The sequence below is a fragment of the Papio anubis genome, chromosome 1, assembly GCF_008728515.1.
Source record: "Papio anubis isolate 15944 chromosome 1, Panubis1.0, whole genome shotgun sequence".
NCBI lineage: Eukaryota > Metazoa > Chordata > Mammalia > Primates > Cercopithecidae > Papio > Papio anubis.
Window position 1 is genome coordinate 15,621,583 of NC_044976.1, and position 20,672 is coordinate 15,642,254.

The 20,672-nt window shown below is 51.5% G+C and overlaps 1 protein-coding gene across 3 annotated transcripts in view; it reads right to left on the minus strand.

The window, feature by feature from the left end:
* Positions 1 to 379: 379 nt before the first annotated feature.
* The window catches only part of RCC2 (regulator of chromosome condensation 2), a 32,976-nt gene continuing 12,683 nt past the window's right edge, over positions 380 to 20,672 (minus strand). Inside the window, exons 4-13 of one of the 3 annotated variants that reach the window (XM_003891208.5) lie at positions 19,209 to 19,352; positions 16,317 to 16,448; positions 15,810 to 15,898; positions 14,618 to 14,732; positions 10,392 to 10,558; positions 7,485 to 7,665; positions 7,018 to 7,123; positions 6,070 to 6,142; positions 3,601 to 3,678; positions 380 to 2,829 (exon numbers count right to left, since the gene is read on the minus strand). In XM_003891208.5, the coding sequence (XP_003891257.1) occupies positions 2,725 to 2,829; positions 3,601 to 3,678; positions 6,070 to 6,142; positions 7,018 to 7,123; positions 7,485 to 7,665; positions 10,392 to 10,558; positions 14,618 to 14,732; positions 15,810 to 15,898; positions 16,317 to 16,448; positions 19,209 to 19,352 (1,190 nt within the window). In that variant the 3' untranslated portion in view covers positions 380 to 2,724. The remainder of the gene's footprint in view (positions 2,830 to 3,600; positions 3,679 to 6,069; positions 6,143 to 7,017; positions 7,124 to 7,484; positions 7,666 to 10,391; positions 10,559 to 14,617; positions 14,733 to 15,809; positions 15,899 to 16,316; positions 16,449 to 19,208; positions 19,353 to 20,672) is intronic. The other 2 variants (XM_021936639.2, XM_021936642.2) reach the window with 2 other exon arrangements.

The window sequence follows — 20,672 nt, forward strand, 5'->3', positions numbered from 1 at the left end:
TGGTGCCCTCTGGTGGGCAGTTGGCCACACTGCCTGCAAGGAGCAGCACTGGCCTGAAGTCTGGGGAGTGGGTAGCACATGCGGTCACTGTTCTGGATGCCTCCCATGACTTATTTTTCCCTCTCAAAGCCCCCGTGAAAATGGGAAGTCCTCTTCTGAATTGGACAACTGAGGAACTGACACGGTCCCTCTCCCCTAGCATTTGGGGTGGAGTTGGGGGATCCACTCACTTCAACCAGTGTGGTTTAAACCTGGAAGCTCCCCTGGGGCCACGTGTCTCCTGACACCACCTGCTGTGGGTGCCAGGGCTTAGGGGGTACACATACTAGGAGTTAAGAAAAACAGAGCTCCATTCCAACCAAAAAAGAAACGCAAAAAAGCCAGGACAGTAGACAATGATGTCGTTTATTTAAAATGTTTACTCCAAGAAATATATATATAAAAAAAAATAATAAGACAATTACAGCACTAAACCAGGCACCTTCGACCAAATCACAACCTCCTCTTTGATTCCCCTTCATGCTAAGCCTCTTTCAAATTCTTTTTCCTGAGCTGGAAGACCAGTCAGATGCCCGCAGGGTCAGCGCCAAGCACGTTCCCAGCCGGGCAACTGTGTACCTTTCTCTAGGAGTGCACGACACCCTTCCCCCCCAACTCCTTGTTTTAAAGGATTTAACCCATTAGGAAGCCCATTTTTTCCATCGAAGCCAGAAGAAGTGCGGGACAAGGCAGTCTTCGCTTCGAAGGTCCTTTCCTGTTCCAGTCCCTGGGCTGGTTCTAGAAGAGGCTGGCTGCAGGCTTTATAGGAAGCCACCGAAGATCTAAGTCCAGCTCCGCCCAGGGCGGATCCTGCAAAGGCTGGGACCTCGGGTGCTGCGTCCTCAACCCTCTTGGTGGCCACGACTCAAAGGAGAGACCTCAAAGGTGCCAGGAGCACAGGTGCCTGGGCTGCGTTCCAGGAAAGAGACCTGTCCAGGGAAATGGATCAGGCTGTCGCATGGAAGCTTGAGTCAGAGATGGTGGTTCTGGGGTGATTTGGACAAATTGGGTTAGTTTAGCAAAGCTCTGAAGTGGCAGAAGCTTCTCCCCTGGACTACTGATTGAACACAGAACAAGAGATGCGCGTGGCGTCACACTAAGTCTCAGAGAGATGCAGGCCAGTCTCCTCCCACAGGGCCTTGGGACTGGCAGGACAGACACTGCTACGTGCCCTCCAAGGGCAGGAGTCACGGTAAGGAGCGACTAGGGTGGAAAATAGGGAAAAAAGCAACAACTAGATCATTTTTGGCATTTTAACATGGAGACGGTGACAAGTGGTAACAATAGCAAAAGAGAAAAAAAAAAAACTTGAAGAGACCAATATTTAACTTTCCCATCCACCCAAGTCTCACATTTAAGTTCTAGTCCCATCTCCCCCATAAGCACCACTGAACTAAATATCTATTTTAAAGCACCCAAACCAGTCCAGACCCTCTGGAAACCAAGAGCCCCAGCCACAGCTGTCGCCTCTCTTGGGTCCAGGCGAGAGGAGGGTTCCGGGAAAGGCACCTCATAACTCACTCAGCGCAGCGCACACAGCAGCGAGCTCGGGCACGGGCACTTGACGGGGACGCGGGTGGCAGTCACAGCATCCGTGCTGACACGCGAGGAAGGGGACTCTTCGGTAATCCCAACTATTTGGTACCAGAGCCAAGCAAACGTGACTAAAGGGAGCTGGGTCAGCAGAACGGTACCCCGAGTCTCAGCAACAGGACGGCCCGCGCGAGGCAGGATCCAGGCGGGGGAGAAAAGGAGACCAAAGCACAAGGCGATCGAGGCTGGTACAGAAAGGGCTGATCCTTCTTGCAAGGACTGGAGAATGCACTTGACTGCTGGCTGATCAATCTCTAATTGGCGAGTGCACGTGACAAGGCTCAGCCCTGGCTCCACAGGGAGCCACGAAGCTAACTCAACTGATACAAATGTTCCCACCTCTGCCCCACCCGCAAGTCCCCATGGTTCCACAGTCACCTGATTTTCATTTGGACTTCTTTAACAGCTAGAGTAGATATAAATGGCTAAACACAGACCCCCCAGTCCCCCACCAGGGGGGACACGGCCGATTTTCTAATGTTGCAGCCAGAAGGCTGTGGGCGTACAGGCAGCCAAGGGGAGAAACAGAATCAACACCGGCCTAGGCCGATCTGCAAGAAAAAGCGGGAAAGGAGTGACCCGGATGCTTCCGAAGCATGCGAGCGTGATTTGGGATGGAGGCGGGCCGGCGACTTTGCCTGTCTGCTGCAGGTTCCTGTAAGGGACATTTTTTCCGAGTAAATGGCGATTCCTCTTCCGTGTAGCATCCGCTTGGATCACGATGCTAATTATAACTGGAAAGGGGTGTTTTGGGGAGTGTATTCAGGACAGGAAGAAAGAAAAAACTTAAAAAAAAAAAAAAACAACAACCTAGATTGCTCAAAGTTTCGGCCTCTTTTGTAGGAATGGTAAGTCAACTATGAGCAAGTGTTTTAATTCGACATGAAGGGGGAAAGGGACTTTGGAAAGCATACAGAAAAAAAGGTAGTTAACGTTGGATCATTTGTAAAACGGAACCTCAGGGAGTCTAAACAAAAATGCACCTTCGGTCAACTTTTGCCTTTTTCAATTCCTCGTTGGACTTCCCGTCCCAGTGCACGTGGAAATGACAGCTGCCGCGAGAGGTGTGGAGTCGGAGAGTCTCCGGGAGCATCAGAGGGTTCGGGGGTTGTATTCTGGCAGTTTCTTGATCTTCTCTTTCTCAGTCTCACTTTCGTCTCTTGCTATCACCAAGGAGTGTGAGTAGCCCATGGCGACCTGGGGGACAAATCAGCATTGGGTGTGGCTGCAGCGCCTGGGCTAATGAACGCGTTGAGGAGACTCTGGAAACTGGGCTGCCAAAGCGGGTCAGCATGGAGAAAAACAGGGTGCCTTTGAAAACCGCAAAAAGCCCCTCTGCCCAAGACAGCCAGTTTCCATGTGACTGTCACCAACACTCGGCCAATCAGAGCCTTACAGGCTGCCCTGAGAGACCCAGCTGGAAGGAAGCCCACTGGGCCACCTCTTGTCAGCAGGGACAGGTGGGGACATGGCTCCAGCTCCACTTCCATCCTCCTCTCTGGCCCACGATCCTGCCTGAGTGAGGTGCACGACCCCTCTCTATGTCTTGGCACACAGGGCTGGCAGCCTGGCTGAGCCACAGGGGCCTCACTCCGCCATCTGACTCCTGCAGCCACACAGCCTCTACTCCATGGACCTGCGGACCTGCCTCCAGCCCAGCGAATCTGAGTCCTGGGTGTGACGGAGACACGAGCGACGTGCTCACCCGAGAGTGATCTGCTGCAGCCAGTTGGTGGCACCTGTCATCAAGGGTGAGGACAGCCACCCAGCCTGGCCAGCGACCCTCTGCACTCTCTCCTGTGGATGACTGTTTCCCCTCAGCAAACCTTAGCGTGAGGCACCAGGAAAGCTAGCTGAGGAGTTGTTAAACAAGACAACCCAAACAGACCGCGACGATCAAAAGCGTGAGGAGTGACGTACCACTGGGTATGGACACGTCCCCGAGCTGGCACAGCCACCCCCGCTTACCTGCTCTGAGAAAATGCCATCCAGAGTCTTCACCTCCTGGGCTGCAGTGGAAGACTTGGGCTTGTGGTCCCCATAGCCCTGGCGAAGCAAACAAGATGTTTGCAATCGGGAATCCGTGTTGCTCAGTCCACAAGTGGGGAATCACGGCAACGTTTCCCAGCCCCCACTAACCAGAAGCCAGTGACGATGCCCACTGGCCCGTGACCAAGCCCGGCCACCCTTGCACACAAGGGCCAGGTGGAATCATCCAGGTTTATCCACGAAAGCTGCCGCCAGCAGGCGACTAGTGCTTAACCTAAGGAAGACCAAGGTGCCCAACTCTAGCCTGCGGGACTTCCGTGCGCTCAAGTCCCTTCTGGGGAGTATGGCACTGGTGACAGGAGATGACACCACGAGTGCAGGAAGAACAGCACCTGCAGCCCTTCTGGACCAAAGTCACCAAGAACACGGATGACCAGATGCCCCTGATGCCTCCACCGTCCAGAGAGTGGAATAATCACCATCCAAAACAAAACAAAAGGGCTTAAGCATGACAGGGAGACTATTTATTAGCAATGGCACCAGGGAACCAGTTTCCCTCCCAGAGGTAGAAGGAACTGGACGAATTGGCAAAGCTAAGGGGGAGTCTTGTGCAAAGGGGTGGAGCTGGGCAATTGAAAGGCTGAAGGCCCCGGCTCAGCTGAAACAGAGGGTCCCACAGGGCAGGAGAGCCAGACCCTCCCTCCCCAGCCCTGCCCACGTGTCCCTGGTTTCATCTCCCGTCAGGCCCCACCCCGGCCTTCCCACACAGTAGACGTTCCCTCCAAGGTGCTAGGCCACCTTCTCACCCTTGAGAAGCTCCCCAGAAAGTGTCCCTTGCTCCCCTCTTGTTTCAAAATTTATATTTAGAAGGTCAAAGTCTATTTCTGATAGGCCCCAGAAAACATCCGTCCTCCGCTAAGAACAATCTGTAGAAACTGGGCCAGGTTCTGTCTCTTTCCTGTCAATGTTTCAAATCGGGCCAGCAGAGCGTCTGAGCCAGACTGCAAGGGCGTGCAGAACCCCGAGAAAAAGGTGCATTCACCATCCATCCTAGCCACAGCTCGAGGGACCAAGGACCGCCCTTCCTTCCCCCCTCCTCTCCAACAACACGTCAGCTTGCAACCCTGAGGTTCAGGAGACGGAGGCAGACTGTGTTTCTAACAAGAAATGAGGGACTAAAACTAAGACCACTAAGAGTTAATCAAGCGGAGAATCAAACCGTGACTAGCGCAGGCAGATCAGGATGCACTCCACAGCCAAGCGAGTCTTCCTAACAAAACCTCTAAGACCCACCTTGGCCGGGCGCAGTGGCTCACACCTGTAATCCCATCACTTTGGTAGGTCGAGGCGAGTGGATCACCTAAGGCCAGGAATTTGAGACCAGCCTGGCCAACATGGTGAAACCCCATCTCTACCAAAAATACAAAAATTAGCCAGGCGTGGTGGCAAACGCTTGTAGTCCCAGCTACTCAGGAGGCTGAAGCAGGAGAACTGAGAATCATTTGAACCTGGCAGGCAGAGGTTGCAGTGAGCCAAGATTGTGCCACTGTACTCCTGGGTGACAGAGAAACGCCATCTCAAAAAAAAAAAAAAAAAGACTCACCTAGCACCAGGACCTAAGAATGAAAGACATTTGTTTGGGGAAGGCCACGTGTGTGAAATTGAAGGCCATGGGTTCTAACCTCATTACTCAAGTAACTGGTATTAACAACAAAAACACAGGTTTAAACTCAATTTGGAAAAATGAAGAATGTCCCCAAATCACCCACTACTGTGAGTTTCCCACTGACTTAGGCCTCCAGGGGAGAAGGAACAAACAGGCCCCTTTCCTACCATATCCCAACTGTGGTTTACAAAATGCAAGGGGAAACTGGATCTGAAAAGTCCCAATTTTCAGAGTTTACAAATGTGCAGAGATGACTCAGAATTATCTGACTAGCACAGAATTGTCCTTGAAAACTCATGGGACTTGGCCGGGCGCGGTGGCTCAAGCCTGTAATCCCAGCACTTTGGGAGGCCGAGGCGGGCGGATCATGAGGTCAGGAGATCGAGACCATCCTGGCTAACACGGTGAAACCCTGTCTCTACTAAAAATACAAAAAATTAGCCGGGCGAGGTGGCGGGTGCTTGTAGTCCCAGCTACTCGGGAGGCTGAGGCAGGAGAATGGCGGGAACCCGGGAGGCGGAGCTTGCAGTGAGTTGAGATCCGGCCACTGCACTCCAGCCTGGGCCACAGAGCAAGACTCCGTCTCAAAAAAAAAAAAAAAATAAAAAAAATAAAGAAAACTCATGGGACTCAATCGTGCTGCAGACCTTAATACAATAAGGGGAGGAGAATCCCAAATGTTTTTCTTCTGTGTGTTTTGGGAGACAGGTGGAGAGAACCCAAAGCCCAAGAGCCACCCTGACTGGCTCCACTTCCCCCGACCCGCGCAGGTGACAGCTTACCAGTTCCCCAAAGGTCGGTGACGGGCCCCAGCTGATGGTGCTCTCGTCGGCGGCCACAATGATGCTGCTCTTCCTGCAAACAGGCAGGCTGTCACCGCAGGCCCAGCAGCCCCCGCCCTGGACCCACCCAGCTACGGCTCCGAGGGCGTGGGTGTGAGCTGCCGCTTTTCAGGTGGTATACACATTCCAAGTAGCAAACACGACAACAGGGCCAACAGGCTTCTCCTAAACTCTGAAGATTGTTCTGTGCAGGCCACTCAACGTTTCAACAAAACGACAAAGCCCTTAGACAGGCCTAGGGGCCGAAGGCAGGGTACCTTGCTGTGCACCCCGCCCTAGGTCCTAGGGCTCTCTCAGTGGGAGGTTGCTTTGGGAAGAGGAGACCAGATCAGGATGGAGTAAAAGCCTGTTGCAGAGGGAGCAGCCTTCATGCATAGTAATTTGGGCAGGGCTAGAGGCCTCAACAGATTAAAGCCACGCCCCTTACACTGTTCCACCCACACCCGCCAGCTGACGAATCCAGCTCCTCAGCAAGAAGTGCTAGCTAACTCAACAGGAGTCCTGAAATGAACTACAAACCACTGCTGTCAAGACAATGTCGTCTTCCCAGTGTCAGAGCAACTCCAGTCCTACGTTCCCAACTACATATAATTTTCAACCTGCAACGCAGGAATACATCAAGCTCTGCTTGTGTATTTCTTTGAACAGAAACCTTCAAAATGACTTTCTTCCCACAAGACAGGGAACAGCCATCTGTTCTAGCAGCGAATGGGCCCTCTCCCCTCCTGGGCCCCCGGATTCCAGGATTCAGTGTGTCACATGGCCTGCTGAGGACAGCCCAACAGGCAGCAGACACAGAGCCCCATCAGGGAAGGGCACCCCATGGGTGTGTCTGACACCCCCAAGAAAGGAAGCGACCTCATACCCACAGGAGGTGCTGCCACCTACCCACAAGCCAGGCTCCGGATTCTCCAGCCGCAGAGGTCCTGCACTGCTTTTGGGTACATGGTAGATTCACGGGAGGTGTTGGTGGCCCCCCAGAAAAACAGACCACCTGAGGGAAGACAAAACATGTTCCCAGCGTGACCAGACATCGAGAGCTGAGTCTCATCTTTAGCATTATGAGGGTGAAGAGTAAGAAGACAGGATGGCAAACAAGTGTTCTGTCTAAAAGATAACTGGAGCCGGGCATGGTGGCGTGCCTGTGCAGTCCTAGCTACTCAGGACGCTAAGGTGGTAGGACTGCTTGAGCCCAGGAGTTCAAGACCAGCCTGGACAACACAATGAGCTCCTATCTCAAATAAATAAAGAACAATGGGAGGTAAAGAGAACTGGGGTTCATGGTCTAGGGACAGGACAATGGCTACACGGTTCCCCACCAGAGCACTGATAAGCCAGGGAGAGCAATCACTAACCCACTTCGCTGACGGCAAAGGAGCAGGTGTAACCAGCATAGATCTGGGAAGCCCCACGTCCAGGGAAGTCAAACAGCTTCACCAGGCGGGGGACCATCTCATCCTTCTGCTCTGCGTGGCCCAGTCGGCCATAGCCACCGAAGCCCCAGGAGAAGACTCGCTTCTGGGAGTCCAAGACCAGCTGCAAGGAAAGAAAACACAGGGTTGGAACAAACAGGCTTCAAACAGGCAACAAGAGGCGTCATGGCTTCTGTCCAGACAAACTGATGCAAATGCTAAGGGCAAAGGAACAGCAACATCCAAGATCCCCTACCAGCTGGGCGCGGTCGCTCACGTCTAATCCCAACACTCTGGGAGGCCACGGCAGGTGGATCACTTGAGGTCAAGAGTTTGAGACCAGCCTGGCCAACATGATGAAACCCAGTCTCTAAAAACCAAAGAAATATCCTCTGCCTGCCTCCAACAAAGATCTTCTACCTCCCGCCTCCAGCAGTGGGGGAGGAGGCAACAGGAGCAAGTGTAGCAAAATGGCATGCATTCAATAAACCTAGTTTGCTATTTCTCTGCCAGGGACTCCATTTTCCAATCCTTTTTTGTTCTGTTTATTTATTTAAGCTACAAGTCTTAACCCTTTCCTTAGTCAGAAGCAACAGGGCTATGTCTTCGGACAGCAGGGCAACCACTTGATTCCTATTACAACAGAGATTCCGCCAGGTGCGGTGGCTCATGCCTGTAATCCTAGCACTTTGGGAGGCCGAGGCGGGTAGATTGCCTGAACTCAGGAGTTCAAAACTAGCCTGGGCAACACGGTGAAACCCGTCTCTACTAAAACACAAAAAATAAGCTGGGCATGCTGGTGTGCACCTGTAATCCCAGCTACTTGGGAGGCTGAGACAGGAGAATCTCTTGAACCTGGGAGGCAGAGGTTGCGGTGAGCCAAGACTGTGTCACTGCACTCCAGCCTGGGTGACAGAGTGAGACTCCATCTCAAAAAAAGAAAAAACAGATTCGAATGCAGAAAGAACAGAACAGAAAACGTCTACCTGTTCCTGGATTTTTCATTTCTTTTTTCCCCCTTGAGAGGGTCTCATGCTCTGTCACCCAGGCTGGAATGCAGTGGTGCAATCTCAGCTCACCACAACCTCCACCTCCTGGGCTTAAGTGAATCTCCTACCTCAGCCTCCCAAGTAGCTAGGACTTGGGTGTGTACCACCACGCCCAGCTAATTTTTGTGTTTTTTTGGTAGAAAAGGGGGTCTCACCATGTTGCCCAGGCTAGTCTCAAATGATCCGCCCACCTTGGCCTCCCAAAGTCCTCAGATTACAAACATGAACCACTGCGCACCCGGCCTGGATTCTTCTTTAGACTTCCCCCTTGCCCACAGGTACACAGAGGTAACCTGTACCTGGTCACTGATGAAATGAACTCAAAGACACTTCAAGTGTTTCAGATCTATCTTCTTCAGTCTTGTCTTCCCATCTTCTGACATGCCAATTCAGTTCTTTCATGTTTCATGTCTAAACCATGTGAATCTACAACTTACTAAAAAGCTTGACCTATAAGGTCCTAAACAAAAGCCAACTTTATTTCCCCGACTGCATTAGACAAAACAAATCACAGTTTTTGGACTTGCACAAACTGAAATCTCCTATTCTAGTCCTAGCCCAATTCACTGGGCATTCTTCATCGGGAAGAAGATTCCAAGGGAAGGAGCTGGTGGGCTGAGACCACTCAGTGGGGAGGACCAACTTGATCTCTGGACTCCCAGCCCAGGCTCTTTGAACAAAGCACAGAACAGAGACTCCTAGGCATTCTCAGAATGAAGAACCACAGGAAGGCCATTAAAATTAAAAGACACTCTAACACCTGCCAGGAATGGTGGCTCACACCTGTAATCCCAGCACTTTGGGAGGCCGAGGCAGGTGGATCACGAGGTCAGGAGTGTGAGACCACCCTGGCCAACATGGTGAAACCCCATCTCTACTAAAAATACAAAAATTAGCCAGGCATGGTGGCAGGCACCTGTAATTCCAGCTACTCAGGAGGCTGAGGCAGGAGAATCACTTGAAATCGGAAGGTGGAGGTTGCAGTGAGCCGAGATCCCGCCACTGCACTCCAGCCTAGGTAAAAAAGTGAAACTCCGTCTCAAAACAACAACAAAAAAAGATACACAAACAAAAGATTGCACTGCGGTTTATCTAAAGTGACCTTTAAAGAAACAACCTAGGCCGGGGCGTGGTGGCTCACACCTGTAATCCCAGCACTTTGGGAGGCTGAGGCAGGCGGATCACCTGAGGTCGGGAGTTTGAGACCAGCCTGACCAACATGGAGAAACCCCATCTCTACTAAAAATACAAAATTAGCCGGGGCGTGGTGGAGCACGCCTGTAATCCCAGCTACTCGGGAGGCTGAGGCAGGAGAACTGCTTGAACCTGGGAGGCGGAAGTTGTGGTGAGCCGAGATTGCGCTCCAGCCTGGGCAACAAGAGCGAAACTGTCTTAAAAAAAAAAAAAAAAAAAAAGGAACAACCTACTGATTAAAAACGACTCACATCCCCAGTGTGGGGCACCATCTATTGACCTGGAAAGATGTCTGTGATGTTATGTTAGACAAAAGCCAAAAACAGAAAGTGCTTACCATAAGGTGCAGGTGAGGACAGCAAAACATCTACTTGTTTAAGACGTGTCTATTTAAATCATGGGAGAAGTTAACACAGGAGAGGCAGTGACAGGGAACCCTGCCCTGGGACCAAGGACCCTTTGGCCAGGGTGCAAAGCCCTCCTGAAGAAGCAAGCAGATGTCTACCAGGAATCAGTTCCTAGCCAAAGCCAAGCGTCAGGAAACTTGAGCATGAAGACCCCTCTATCCCCGTGCGACTCTCAGGAAGTGAGAAAAGCCGAGCCTCACCGTGTGGTTAGCGCCACAGGCCACGTCTCGCACAACCACGTTTGGTACAGGCAGAATCTGTCCATCTTTCGTCTTCTCAATGAAGATGGCCACTCGCCGGGGAACTAGTTCGCAGTCATACTCTATCCGCTGTGCCCGGGCGATGAACTTCCCATCTGAGTTGTGTCCTGTAGAGACCACAGAGCCGGCCATCAGCGGCAGCACAAGCACAAGAGACGTGTCACTGTGCCCACACAGAGTCTGTAGTGAGCCCTGGCATCACCCCAATCTGGCCCTTCTGGGCCTTATACTAGCACACGATGGTCAACAAGGGCAGCGTTTCCAATCTCAGGCACAGCACAGTGAGCGGGTCAGTGAAATCAATTTTGTGACCTGGGACCAGTTATTTTTTAAAAACGAATAGAACAGAATGACAAAGAATACTCCACACATAATAATGCCACCATGTTATAACAATTCTAGGTAAGGTATTATAGGTTCAGACTGGGTTGCAACAGAAAACTTATTTCTTACAATGGGCTGCAATCAAAAAAGTTGAAGCTGCTGATCAAGGAATGGTCTATCAAGTAACATCTCTACTCGACTGGAGGGACCACAGGGAGCCCCTGATGGGCCAAGAATAGACAGAAAAGCCCCACACACAATCCCAGGCCTGTTTTTATGAATTACCAGTAACCTAAACATACGGTTATGGGTGGCTAAAACCTGCACTTCCCACACTCCGACTGACCCAGGGACTGGTTCGCAAGGACCCAGCTCGGCACACCACACAACAGGAGACCGGCTGCTCCAGTCCTGAGAACACGCCAGATACCCATGCTCCTGCAGGCACCCGCAGCAGCAGGGCTGCTGAGTAGTTTGTAGTTTTAAACTACTCCTATTCCTACATTGTGATCATCAGTTTGGTTGGGCATGGTGGGTCACGCCTGTAATCCCAGCACGTTGGGAGGCCAAGGCGGGTGGATCACCTGAAGTGAGGTGTTCAAGACCAGCCTGGCCAACACAGTGAAGTCCTGTCTCTACTTAAACAAACACAAGGCTGGGCGCAGGGGCTCATGCCTATCATCCCAGCACTTTGGGAGGCTGAGGTGGGCAGATCACGAGGTCAGGAGATTGAGACCATCTTGGCTAACATGGTGAAACTATCTCTACTAAAAATTACAAAAATTAGCCGGGCATGGTGGCGGGCGCCTGTAGTCCCAGCTACTCAGGAGGCTGAGGCAGGAGAATCACTTGAAGCTGGGAGGTGGAGGTTGCAGTGAGCAAAGATCAGGCCACAGCACTCCAGCCTGGGTGACCCAGCAAGACTCCGCCTCCAAAAAAAAAAAAAAAATGTGTCAGTTTGTAAACGAGCCCCCCCGCTTGTGGCTAATCCCCCTCCATATGGCACGCTTGTGTACACCTCAGCCCTTACTGGTATGTGTGGTTTTGAGCACTGTGCTATTTAAATAGCCCTCCACGGCCACAGGTTCAACCAACTATGGTACAAAAACATCTGGGGGGAGGGGTAAACAAGAAAAAAAAGATAATACAAATAATACAAGTAAGACCATATAGTAGAACTATTTACATGACATTTACATCACATTAGGTACCGAAGTAATCTAGAGATGATTTTAAGTATATAGGTTACGTGCAAATACGATGCCATTTTATATAAGTTGCTTTAGCATCTGCGGATCTTGGTATCCACAGGGGGTACCAGAAGCAATCCCCCAGGTAACCAAGGAGCAGCTGTACCCTGGAATCACAACTAAACCACACACAGTACAATTACTGGGCTTGTTTACAGGGCGTTGCTTTATAACACTCATAAGCAGGTTCCATTATGACAACAGTTCTCTGCTGTTGACATAATCCATTCCAGTGGAATGTCTGTCCATTTAAAAGTCTGAGGGTCTTGGCTGGGCGCAGTGGCTCATACCTGTAATCCCAGCACTCTGGGAGGCTGAGGCGGGCGGATCACGAGATCAAGAGATCTAGACCATCCTGGCCAACATGGTGAAACCTCGTCTCTACTAAAAGTACAAAAATTAGCCAGGCATGGTGGCACACACCTGTAGTCCCAGCTACTTGGGAGGCTGAGGCAGGAGAATCGCTTGAACCCAGGAGGCAGAGGGTGCAGTGACCCGAGATCACGCACTGCACTCCAGCCTGGCCACAGAGTGAGACTGTGTATCAAAAAAAAAAAAAAAAAAAGAAAAAAAAAAGTCTGAGGGTTCCCACTAAGAAATTCCCCCACCTTCTAGGATATGAAGAATTTAAGGACATCACAGCAAATAGAATGCACTTCAGGATATGGACGCTACTTCTCTCACAAAAATGGTATTTTTAAACACTTGCACTCTTCTGGACAAGGTTTCAGCACGGCAGTCAACAAATGATTAGAGTCCCTTTATTTGCTACCGACACAGTGGATACTGAACAGACACAATCCCCAGACAGTAGAGGAGGCATATTTGGGGACTGTTTTTTCCACCTCCTTTAAAAAGCTGCACACATCTGCTTTCTCCAGAAGTACAGAACAGAAACTACTCCAGAAAACACGGAACAGGGGGCTTCCCTGTCCCTCTAGAGAGGTGACAGTTCTTTAAAATAAAGTTAAATGGCATGGCCGGGCACAGTGGCTCATGCCTGTAATTCCAACACTTCGGGAGGCCGAGGCGGGTAGATCACTTGAGACCAAGAGTTTGAGACAAGCCTGGTCAACATGGTGAAACCCCGTCTCTACTAAAAATACAAAAAAGTTAGCTGGGTGTGGCGGTGGGCGCCTGTAGTCCCAACTACTCGGGAGGCTGAGGCAGGAGAATCATTTGAATCCGGGAGGTGGAGGTTGCAGTGAACTGACATCACACCACTGCACTCCAGCCTGGGCGACCGAGAGACTCCGTCTCTCTTATATTGGCATTGCCCAGCCCAGTAAGTGCACCGCAAAAAAGGGGGCACAAGGCATGAGTGTGTGTGGGTGAGACACGGCCACAGTCAGATTTAGGTTCTCATTCTAAAGGTGATCTACCTGGATTTGGACAACGAAACAAAAACCTGCCTTAAAACAAGTAATACACTGAGAATAAACGATTCTGTAGCTACAAATCAAGCCAATCCTACAAGCTGAGTGTAACTGAGCACCTGAGAATTTGTACAAAGTACTTACATGGTGCCTGGCACACGCAGTCACTGCTCCATGAAAGTGAGCCATTTTTAATCACCAACAGCATGTCACGCTTCCTGATGGAAAATCGACTTGCCAGGGTGCAGAGGGGAGGCCGAGGCAGCAGGAGCGCGCACGTGGCAGGAAGCGCACCGCTGCCGGGCACCGCAGCAAGGCCGTGGCCATGGAAACTGCTCTCCAACTGTCTCGGGCTCCGCCCGGGCAACCAACGCAAAATGTGAAATGTGCGTAAGGGGCTGTTCTCTCTTATTCACTTCTGACTTGAGGTATATTTAGTTTCACAAAGTCACTGTTCCCCGAGGCTAAGGCCAGCGGGCTCGGCGCTATTTTTACCTTTTCCATCTGCCAGGAGCTGCGGCTGCAGGAGCAGGCGTGGCCAGCAGAGGGCGCCCGCGCCACACCTCGCGGAGGCCTCCCTTGAGAGGCTGGAGGCGGAGCCGCAAAGGGGAACCACACTTCGGGGTGGGACAGGAAGGAGAACTGAGACCACCAAGTCGCAAGACACTCCCCCCACTGACTGAGAACTGATTTCTGAATTCTCCTTTTCTACCAATTAGATCGAAGAAACAAGTCTCTGGACAACCAGATTCTGGCTAGGGATGACGCACGGGCAGGGGGTCCACCGGGGCTCCTCACGTGGCAACCTGAAATAATCGCCCAGGCCAGGGTTTCCAGAACAACCTTCACCTTGTGTAATTTTCTCATTTTCAATAAAGGCATAATCTTTAAATGTGAAATTGAATGAAGGTGGCCTGATTTTTTTTTTTTAAACTTTGAAATCCTTTTATATAAATGAATTCCCAAATCACAAAAAAAGAAATCTTTTGTCACACTCCAGTCCCAACTTTTCCATTGAGGCAGTGTTGCCATACTCCACAATCCTGTGAATGAGGACGCGCTGTTCCGCTGAACGTGAGATCCACTTGATGGACAAAGGCTATTATCTGAGATCAATTACCCACATTTCTAACACGTGTGTGCAGCCACACAGCGATCTCTGGTTCTGAATATACACAACTAGATTAAAGCTTTTAAAAAAAATGTACTTCCATACCCAGCTGACCATATTCAGGGCACCCAAAGGAATAGAGGTTTCCTTTGCAGTCCATTATCATACTGAATTCAGCCCCACAGGCCATTTTGGTAATTGGCTGGCCGTTGTACATTATCTGAAAAGAAAAGAAAGGAGACTTTCATTTTTTTTTTAAAGACTGATAAAAAGCCTCTACCTCTCTGCATGTTGGTGGGAAACAATTACTAGGTTACAAAGGGAAGTTTAATAAACTCAACAATTCTGAAGGCAAAAGCTGACGGCATTTCTAGAACACAAAGCTTAGAAGATATGTAAAGAAGCACCCTCACACCCCCTACCTTCCCAGCACAGAGCACAGTTCAAAGCCTAGCCACTGTCTCTTTTTAAGATCAATAAGACCAAGTCCTTCACTTCCTTCATCACCTAAACCACTAATTAGGCACTTAGCATTCTTCTGCCATTAGCAGTAGTTTGTTTTTAAGGTATAAATCTCACCCTTCCAACTCAAGTTTCTTAGGAAAAAAAAAGACTGCCTATCTTTTATTTGTGTTCTAAGAACCTGGCTGGTGACTTTATACAAGGTCAAAACAAAGTATTTGCAGGTAAGTACAATTACATCCTACAACATGTCTCTTTCTTTGGAACAGAACAGGCTTACGACAAGGCATTTCTAACACATTTCTCCATTTGGAAACAAAATGTTTTCAGGATGGTTTTCAACCTGACCACAGACTACGCCTGTTTTAAAAACTACAGCAAGGCTGTGCACAGTGGCTCACACCTGTAATCCCAGTACTTTGGGAGGCCGAGGTGGGCACATCACCTGAGGTCAGGAGTTCCAGACCTGCCTGACCAACATGGAGAAACCCTGTCTCTACTAAAAATACAAAATTAGCCAGGGGTGGTGGTGCACGCCTGTAATCCCAGCTACTCTGGAGGAGGCAGGAGAATCACTTGAACCTGGGAGGCGGAGGTTGCAGTGAGCGGAGACTGCACCATTGCACTCCAGCCTGGGCAACAAGAGCGAAACTCCGTTCTCAAACAAAAACAAGAACAAAACCAAAAAAAAACCCTACAGCACATAACTAAACATCCAGGACCTCTTTTTACAAGGGGTGAATTAACTCAAACAACGGAGACCCCACCTCAGAAAATCAAACACAAAAGTAAAGAGAAAGGAAAAGCCGCGGAGCCGGAGCTGAGCAGGCGTCACCTGCGCGGGGCTGGGGACGGCGTCTGTCTGGTTGCCAAGGCCCAGCTGCCCCATCTTGTTTTCCCCAAAAGCAAACACGGAACCCGTTTCTGGAAGGAAAGAAAAATATCACAAAAGGGAAGATAATGGTGAATGTTTTGAACTACATTTAGAACCAAAAGCATCAAAGTAATAAAAACAGCTCATTTGCCAGGCAGAAGGCAAGTGAGACTGCCCAAAAGCTGGCAGTGCAGACGCTTCACAGCAAAGTCATTTCACATCAGAAACTGGGTGTGCAGAGATACGCAGGGCAGCGTCTCCCACTCCCAGATGGGCCTCCTATGGCCACTGGGGAGGCTCCCAATGCCCTCAAGAAGCCACTCCATACCCAGGTTCTCAGGGCCTCTTTCTGATCTTGACCAAGAGTCACAAGGGTAACTCCACCCCTCCCCCCACGCCCCATCCCCGAGGCAGACCATTTGGCCTCTTGCCAAACTAAGAAACACCAGCAGCCAGCCCCCTCCTTACCCGTCAAGGCTAAGGTGTGGTTCCGCCCACATGCTGCAGACACAATCACTTCGTGGCTGAGACCCTCGATGAGTCTGGGGGCTTCTACTCTCTTGGTGTCACCATGTCCCAGCTGCCCCTTCTCATTTCGACCTGCAGATCACATGAGAGAAAGTAGAAAAGAGAGAGGGTGGTCCAGGTGGCACCACCAGGCGAAGGCGAGTACCAACACACTCTCAAATGATGCCCATCTGTGTCTCCGGAAGGCACCCTCCAAATTCCCAACAGCAGCCAAGATCCAGAGCAAAGACCATCCTGGCCTTCCGCCCACTGGAATGGCACCTGCTGCAGCTCCCCTGACCTCCTTCCCTGGGGCAGCAGCGGGACCACCTGTGCGCACCTCCCACATCTCTGCTACAAAGGGAAACGAGAGGCTCCGTGTGGTACGGACACCAAGCACAGGCGGGCATGCTCACAGAAACACGCTGTTCCCACTTGGAGTGCCCGCAAAACAACCACCCCGTCGCTACCCTCTGAGATGTATTTTAAGACAGCACCCATTTTGACACCTGGCTCACCAGAGTTTAATCCCTTTGGTGCTCTGGGCATCCACTGAGGACTATTTGCTGTCTGCCCAATATTTCTCCTCCTTTTTCTACCCTGTAAATGGTGCTCACAGAACAGTGCCAATCCTACCCCTAGGGATCACCCCTCAAGGGCTCTCAGCAACAGGAACACTGGTGACAAAGCACAGATCTGCCCTGAACACAACAAGCCCAGCCCCACCTCCAGGGCTGCTGCAGGTGCAACCAAGGCCCTGCACCTGTGAATTCCAGCGGAAGGCAGGCCTGAGGGCCAACCCCTGCCCCTGAGTCCTCTGCAGCACCAAATTCAGCTCCAAAACAGACGTGGAAGTTGGGTGGGCCAAAAGGAGGGCTGGGAGCCCCTACACCTCATCTACGTTTCAACACAGACTACCAAGTTCCAAAACAAAAATTCAACCGGCCCCTCTCGGATCCCTCCCGACAAGAGAAGAACCACACCTGTAACCTAACGTTTGGGGATACTGACGGAGATCTTACAGGGGTGAGAAGTCAGAGTGATTCTAGGCGGTTTTGCAACCTTCTCCAGCAATGAACTTTTCACCCTTAGGTCGTGATAAAGGCAGACAGCAGAGCCATTAAGATAAGTTCCAGCTGCCTTGGAGAAGGCCTGCAGGAGCAGCCTCTGACTACAGAAGGAATTGCGACTAAGGGAAACCAGCCTCTGACTCGCTCTCTAAAGAATGGCAGGCTGAAGGGCCAACACTGGCACTCGAGCAGGAGAGGCAGACACCCTAGCTTCCAATGGGAGCTGCCCAAGTTCACGGTGAAAGGCAAGTGAATACAGAGCAACAAGAGCGAGGCTCAGTGGACCGAGTTGCCACAGGACGGGGGGGCGGGCCACAGACGGAGACCCCCCATGAGCGATGCGTCAGCCACCCTCCCGTGACACTCTACACTCACACCAGACGGTGCCCCTCTGCCTTCTGGAGTGGCAAGCAGTGGGCCTGTGATACCTCCAACCCTGTCCTCATGTACTGCACTGTCTGCTCGGGGATCACACGTCTCGATGGCGGGACATACATTGTCCCTGCCCACAGAGTCAGAACCGAGGGCGCTTTTAGAGCCACCAAGCAAGTGAAGCTCAGCGAGAGATCAGAACTAAGGTATTTTAGGTTTGGAACACTGACATAAAAGGCTGTGTTCAGTGTTAGAACACGAAGTAGGAGGGGTGCTCTGGGGGAAGGGACACACATCTGTGCCAACCGGGATGCCAACCGGGGGAAAACAAAAACTCTGGCAATGTCAGCATGCCATCAAGAGACTATAAAGTATAAATTTGGGCCAGACACACTTTAGCTTTTTTCAACAGAAATTACAAAATTAGCCGTGTGCAGGGAAGACAACAGATGTTAATATATTTGGACTTTGGTACAGCAGCTCATGAAATCACAAAAAAACAGTTCAAACAGCCCAAAATAAAAATGCAGTCACATATGTACTAAAAGCTAGCCAGAGGACCAGCAACAAAGGGTGGGGACAAACGCCAACATACCCCGCTGGAGGCAGAGGCCAGGAGCCACCAAAAGGGCTGGGGATAAAATGAGCCTTAGCCCACACCCTATGGCTGGAATGATCTGGAAGAGGCTGGAATGATCTGGAAGAGGCTGGAATGATCTGGAAGAGGACACAGGCAGCAATGGGCTGGCCAGCTGCAGAGGACAGTGCCGTGGACAGAGGCTAACGGAAGAACTGGAACCCATCCCGAGTGCCCAGGTGAGGAAAAACAGAAGGGAAAGGCAAACAACTTCAAAAAAGGAAACTGAGGTATCTGGGGAAATATCCTAAGAAGCAGACAACACGGACAGTGAGCGACCAAGCCTGCAGAACAGACTTGCGCAGATCTCAGACACGAGGGCAAGGCGGCAGGGACGCAGCATCCTATGACATAAGGTGGCAGGTATAAAAGCCAGTGGCATTTCAAGTGGCAGGAACAGAGGTCTCATGTCATATCATGCCTCAAAGAGGAAGGAAACTGTCTGCTGGAAGGACAGCCTGCCTAACACATGCACATACCTCAGTATCAGAAAGATCAAGCTCCGGGCAGAAGATTCAAGAAAATATTGCTTAAACACAAGGAATCGAAGTAGGGGCTGCGTACGGGCAAAAAATGTCAGGGGGAGGAAGGGGATCTGCATGTAGCGTGTAGACAAGAGACGAGCTGGGAATCAGGAAAAAAGACGTGGGCTGTGAACGAAGGAACCCAGCCTTCTAAGATGCGAGTCTCTTTTCCAGGCAAACAGAAGAAAATGCTGTGTGGGGACAGCTGGTGACAGTGGTCCCCAGTGCCCAGCCCCCACGCGGTACTCACCCCAGCTCCACAGCTTCCCTTCCGTGGTGATGAGGAGGCTGTGTGCAGCACAGGAGCCCGAGACCACTGTCCGTACCCGGACCCCCGCCAGGCACCCATACCTATGGGGCCCCCACAAATTCTGACCAAGATTGCGGTAAGCAGCTGCAGAGAGAATGAGAATGCAGATCAGACACCTGGGGGTGGGTGGGGTGACCTCCAAAATGTCACTAGCCACCAAGAAGCCACTTCCCGAGGTTACCAGACACAGGTGTTCCTTGGGTGCCGCCCTGACGTGGCTGTTGGGAGGCTGCACAAGGATTGGGTTTGCACTTCTAATCTCTGTGATGCCTCTGAAGGCCCAAAAAACAATGCCCAGGAGCTGGCACAGGCCTGGCGTCACCTGCCACCTTTACACCCATTCGGCCCCAGCCCCTTCTATGGGTCCCACCTCTCACAGGCCTCAGCCCCACGTGCTCTGCCATTGAGCACGCCCACTCGCAAGTGCCTGGGACCTGGTGCGAGGCCTGTCCAGGAGGCAGGAGTGCTGGCTTTCCACAGCCGTCAGCTGAGGAAGAAGCTGACCCAGGAAACCCCGCTCGCCCCGACAGTCACCCGCCCCTCGTCCTCGCTCCCTGCTGCCGCCCCGCCTCTCCTTTCCCAGGCTCTCCTGCCCTCCACCTCCGGCCTCCGCCCTGGGCCAGAAGGCTCTTTCTGAGGAGTGACCCAAGTGTCCTGTCTTCCAGTGTTCCCAGCAGGTCCATCAGGCCCCTCGCGGAGGGGCACTGCTCACACAGCATCCCTCCCACCTCCCCCTCCTTTCTCACCCGTCCAGAGTGGCAGCCACTTCATGACTCCCCACCTCCACCCATATATTCACTTCCCCTAGAATGTCCTTCCCACCTCCGACTTACTCCTCAAAGCTCAAGTCAAGCACCAGTTCCCCTCCTTGGGGAAGCCCTCCAGGGCAACGTCCACTGAGAAATCTCCTTCCCTCAGGGCTCCCCTGCCCCAGCCCTGCTCAGCCCTGCTCAGCCCACCACAGCTCTCTTCCTGAGCTCCCCGGCCCTCCCACTCCATGAGAAGGCACCCAGGGCCAAAGCTGTAGGCTCCCTCCAGCCTAGACCCTCACAAATGCCTGGCACGCAGTGAGCGCTCAATGGGAGAGAAAAGAAACAGCGCCTTCCTCACAAACCCCACTTCACACCCTATTAGTGGATGGGACAGGGCCAATGTTTTACTTAATTTTTTTAAGTAATTTTTTTTTATTTTTTTGAGACGGAGTCTCACTCTGTTGCCCAGGCTGGAGTGCAGTGGCGTGATCTCAGTTCACTGCAACCTCCGCCTCCCAGGTTCAATCGATTCTCCTGCCTCAGCCTCCCGAGTAACTGGGATTACAGGTGTGTGCCATCACACCCAGCTAATTTTTGTACATTTAGTAGAGAGGGTTTCACCATGTTGGCCAGACTGGCTTTAACTCCTGAC